The sequence below is a fragment of the Plasmopara halstedii genome, assembly GCF_900000015.1.
Source record: "Plasmopara halstedii genome assembly, contig: Scaffold_1427, whole genome shotgun sequence".
Taxonomy (NCBI): Eukaryota; Oomycota; class Peronosporomycetes; order Peronosporales; family Peronosporaceae; genus Plasmopara; species Plasmopara halstedii.
The window spans coordinates 1-429 of NW_020188342.1; the positions used below are offsets into that span (position 1 = coordinate 1).

The 429-nt window shown below is 40.8% G+C and overlaps 1 protein-coding gene across 1 annotated transcript; it reads right to left on the reverse strand.

The window, feature by feature from the left end:
- Window positions 1–96: 96 nt before the first annotated feature.
- PHALS_01350 (uncharacterized protein) lies at window positions 97–325 on the reverse strand (the record flags this gene model as incomplete). The annotated part of the gene is made up of 2 exons (XM_024715727.1): window positions 97–144; window positions 212–325. 2 exons carry the CDS (start codon window positions 323–325, stop codon window positions 97–99), a joined length of 162 nt encoding a protein of 53 aa, XP_024581396.1.
- Window positions 326–429: the final 104 nt, after the last annotated feature.

The window sequence follows — 429 nt, forward strand, 5'->3', positions numbered from 1 at the left end:
TGTTGTCGTGCGGCGATTCTGGTGATGCAGCTATAATGTATTTACGCGAACTTCATCGGCACAAAATAGCATTACATATAGGGCCTATCCAATTTTTCACGTGAGATAGACCTTACCTGTCATCATGGCACGCATTTGTGAAAACTAGTCTTATCGTGCAGCAATTATCAAATTTTCGATAAATAAAGTCAATAATCGCACACAGCAGAACCTGACATTCTGCTTCATCTTTAACACTAATAGCTAAGCTTCTAGCGGTGCCACCTTTAGCAGCCTGAAATTTAATAAACGCTTCAATCGCTCGTAAGAACTTGGATTGCTGCATTCAGACACAAATGGGCTTTCAGAATATCTTGATTTATGTGACTGCATGGCGGCATGCTGAAATCGTGCCAGAAGAGCAACGTATATCTGATCTTGCCTGTTTTT